Raw genomic sequence first — 4,166 nt, forward strand, 5'->3', positions numbered from 1 at the left:
TGGCAGGGGTCCCAGATTTGGGCTGGATGGGGGTCCCCGGACAAGCTGGCATGTTCTCAGAGCACTGGGGGCGCGATGACTGGGCCTGTGGGTGGGGAATCCCCCGGAGGATGCTCCCCGGATCCCGCGGGAGGGAATCAGGCAGCAAACCCGGATCGGGGGAAACCCGTGGAGGTGTCCCGGCGGCGGGGCGGGGCAGGGCGGGGGGCGGACACCTCTCCCCCATCCCGGGGGCCAGATGACGGGAGGCGGCGGGGCCGGGCCGGGCTCTCACCGCCTACAAATGCGGCTCCCCCGGTGGCCGCCCCCGCCGCCCCCGCCGCCCCCCGCCATGGCCGCGCCGCGCCGGCTCCTGGCCCCGCTGCTGCTGCTGCTGCTGCTGCTGGGGCTCGTCCTGGCCGCCCCCGGTGAGAGCGGAACACCCGCGGGGACTCCGCGCCGGCAGCGGGGCATGAAGGGAGGGAGTGAGGAAAGAGGGGACCGCGGGGACCGCGCCGGGGTGGCCGCGGGTCGGGGGGCGCGGGGGGACCGGCACCCCCGCCCGCACCGCCAGAGTCCGCTGCCGCTGGGCTGGGCAAAGACAAAGCGCTTGCGTTGGAGCCAAAACCCGCCCGGTCCCTGTGCAGAGGCGGGAGCGTTCGAAGCCGCGCTGACAGCCCCGGGCACCGCCGGGTCCCGCAACCGGACCCACGCGCGGCACGGCCTCGGCCCCGGCCGCCAACCGGCCCCGCGGGGGTGCTGGGATCGGAGCTGGGTCCGTGGCATCCCCGCCAGGCACCCAGGGAAGCAGGACCGGACCATCCCGGCCAGACGCTCCAGGGCCCCGGGGAAACGGGACCACTGCTAGGAGCACCGGCACCAGGCATGATGGGGATCCGGCGACCAGCGCAGGGTGAAGGGCTGAGGGCCTTGGTGGCACAGAGAAGGAGGTGACTGTGGGGAGGGCTGGGGCCAAAGGCAGAGGCTGAGCAGCCCCATGCCCTGCAGTGAGGCTGGTGGCTGTGGCCGCACGAGGTGGCCGTGCTTGGCACAGGTGGCTGAACCGCACTGGCACGGGAAGCACTTGGCAGTAATGGCTCTTTTTGGGGACAATCCAGGAAACTGGCCGGCTCAGGGCCAGGCAACCCCATGGTACTGTTGTCCCTGTCCTGTGTGGGGGGACACACAGCTAACGCTCTTCCTGATCTCCTCAGGGCCGCTGGGGAAGGCGCTGGATGGGAAGGACGCCCAGGATGGCCTCACCCAAAGGCTGGTGCGGCCGCGGGGTGCACGGCGTGGGACCGGCCAGCGGCCAGGGGGCTGGCGGAGGTACCGGCGGCCCCGGCCCCGGCTCTCCCACAAGGGCCCCATGCCATTCTGAGCCAGGTGAGATGCAGTGGGGCATGCGGGATGCAGGGAAACGTGTGACGGTGCCATGAGGGAACTCATGAAGTACTTGGGCTTGCTCTCATTGCAGGGCTGCCACCAGCCTTCCATGGACACGGCTTCCATCGCTCGCGTGCTCTCTCACCCGCTCTGCTCATCCTCCGGCCCTGAGCCCTCAGCTGGCCCCTTCTTCTCCCGGCGGCTGCCCCTGGTGGCTCCAGTGCTGTGTCTTCCACTGCGGGTGCATTCTGCCCCTCCTCACTGACTCGCAGGGCTGGCTGGGAGGGAGTTGCCTGCAGAGGGGCCAGGGTTGCAACGATGCCCTGTCCTGGTGGGCATGGGGCTGGCTCGGGCATCATCCTGCTGGGACCATGGGCTTTGCGCAAAGCACTTTGTCAGGCAGAGCAGCTTCTCCTCAGGGGTCTGTGAGCTTCCTCTGGGTCCTGCCCCAGCCCTGTCACCCCCACACCAGGGGGGAGCACACAGCTTGTCCTGGGTCTATTTATTCTTATGATGCTTATCCCACACCCTGGGTGAGCTGCCCTCCCTTTCCCACTGGCAGACCCATGTCGTGGTGGTGTGGCGTGCCCACCCAGGACACACTGTGGGACCCTGGGCCCCTCTGCTTCATGCCATGGGACCGCAGGAACGGGGGGGTCTCTGGGGTCTCTGTCAAGCTCTGCCATACACCAAAGGAGGGGCCCTGGCTCTGAGCTGGGCCCTACTGATTGTCTCCTGTGTCTGTAAAGATTTATTCTATGTAAATACATCTTTATAATAAAGAGTTATGATTATTAACTCAGTCAATGCTGATTTCTGGAAGGACAGGTAGGGGTTGCTCACCTGCTGATGGGGAGGGACCTCAGGTCCCTTTGCTCCCTCATGGGGCTCTCTATAGGCACTGGGGGTCATGGCTGGGGCCATGACAGCCCCTTCCCCAGCCCATTGCTGGCAGAGAAGGTGCTCAGCAAGGAGTGAAGCCATGTGCTGAGCCTGTGGAATTGGTGAGAAGAGTGGGAAAACACAGTTCAGAGAGGCTGGGAGATGGAGGAGGGGATGCTGGAAGGGCACAAGGATGCTGGTCCTCCTGGATATCCCTGTCCCTTGTGTTCAGTCACTGCTATCCCTGGCATTCCTGTTTCTGGTGTCCCTGTCCCTTGTATCCTTGGCACTCTTCCCCTACGTGTCCCCATCCTTGTATCCCCCATCTTGGTGTCTCCACCCCATGGGGCTGGGTGTGAGTAGGACCCATGTGGGGGGCAGGGGGGGGTCAAAGCTCAGGGGACTGAGGGTCCCTGTGGAACCCTGCAGGTGGGGAGGAGGGGTTGAGCCCTGCAAAGGGATGGAACCCCACGGGACAGGACACCCCCAGCCGTGGCTGGGACGCCGAGAGAGGTGGTGCCCATGCAGGGCCTCCAAACCCCTCACTGTCTGCAGGGGACTGCCCACGAGGGACATCCCGGGCGCGGGGCTGCGGGCAGTGCCGGCGGGGAGGGGGTTAAGGGGCCGTGGAGGAGCGGAAGGGCTGCAGCTGCGGGCTGGGAGCAGGGCTGGGGAAGCGCCGGGACCCAGCTGGCCTCCATTAGCTCATCCGCCGGGACCGGGAGGGATGCGCTGCCCGGCCCCGCGCCAGCGCTCCGGCCACGCCGCCACCGCGCCTGCCGCACGGCCCGCGAACCCCGCCACCCGCGGAACACTGCGAGCCACTGCTGCCCCACGTCCCCACTGCCAGCTGCCCTGAGACCCCGCCACCGCTACCCGGCTTCACGGTCACCCGAAGAACCACTGCCGGTACCCCCATGACCTGGGTGGATGGGCAAGGGTTGCCCGCTCACTTCCCTGTCCTGTCCTGGCCCTCATGCCCAGTTTTCTAGACCCAGCAGCCTCCCAGAGCTGGAATGGGGCAGGACATGGTGCCCCAGCCACAGCCCCCTCCAGCTGCCCCCAGCTCCAGTTCTGGGATGCTGGGGAGTTATCGTTCCTCCACTGCCAGTCTACAGTGCTGCCGCTACTCATTTGAACTGGGAGGGCTCTACCCCTGCACTTCAAACCACCCTTCTTCACTGCCCGTTGTCTGCCTCCCCAGCTGCAGCAGCAGGCACGTGGCCCAAGAGATTCGGTGAGGTCCCTGCCTGGGCATGGGCAGCACTGGCAGTGGGGGGTCCAGTGGACCCCTGGAGTGACTGCTGTGGCCGTGCCAGCAAGGCAGCAATTCCCACATCCCCCAGGCATCGCCCAGCTCCAAGTGCTTGGGCTGTGGGCCAGGGGCTGCACAGCTGAGCCCTGACCCCAGCCCTCTTGCACCAGCCTAGAAGGGGGAGGCCAGGGAGGACCTCCTGGTTGGGCTGTGGCCAGCCTGGAAGGAGGAAAGAGCTTCTGGGCCGGGAGACCTAAGGAATCTCTGGCTCTTCCTGGCCTGGCTAGCTGCCCGCAGGCAGGTGGGAGCTGCTGAGCTCAGCCATGCTCCCTGTGCCTCATGTGCCACGGCAGTGCCAGAGCTTCTCTACTGCAACAGGAGCTGGGGCAGAGTGGACAGCGGGCACAGGGGCAGTGCTGGGGACATGGGCAGAGGGGCACAAGGCAGTCCTGTCCCTGGCTGTGCAAGCAGGGTCTGTCCCGGCAGGGCGGGGAGGGGGTCTGCCAGGTCCCAGCTCACTGAGCAGGGAAAGAGGGATGCCAGCGGCACTCAGAGAGGGCTGAGCAGTTGCAGGAGCCCTGGAGTCCTTGGGGACCTCTGGCTGCCCCCAGGGGGAACAAGGAGAGCTCACTGCCCACACAGGGCTGGCAAGGGATGTTCAGTG

General features: G+C 66.7%; 1 protein-coding gene across 1 annotated transcript; it reads left to right on the forward strand.

The window, feature by feature from the left end:
- Window positions 1-330: 330 nt before the first annotated feature.
- Window positions 331-2,156, forward strand: APLN (apelin). The gene is made up of 3 exons (XM_066202430.1): window positions 331-407; window positions 1,194-1,365; window positions 1,457-2,156. The coding sequence occupies exons 1-2, from the start codon at window positions 332-334 to the stop codon at window positions 1,358-1,360; spliced, it is 243 nt and encodes an 80-aa protein (XP_066058527.1). The 5' UTR covers window position 331; the 3' UTR covers window positions 1,361-1,365; window positions 1,457-2,156.
- The last annotated feature ends 2,010 nt before the right edge of the window (window positions 2,157-4,166 follow it).

This window comes from Chamaea fasciata, unplaced genomic scaffold (assembly GCF_029207755.1).
Source record: "Chamaea fasciata isolate MVZ Bird 193981 ecotype frontalis unplaced genomic scaffold, bChaFas1.0.hap1 SCAF_22, whole genome shotgun sequence".
NCBI lineage: Eukaryota > Metazoa > Chordata > Aves > Passeriformes > Sylviidae > Chamaea > Chamaea fasciata.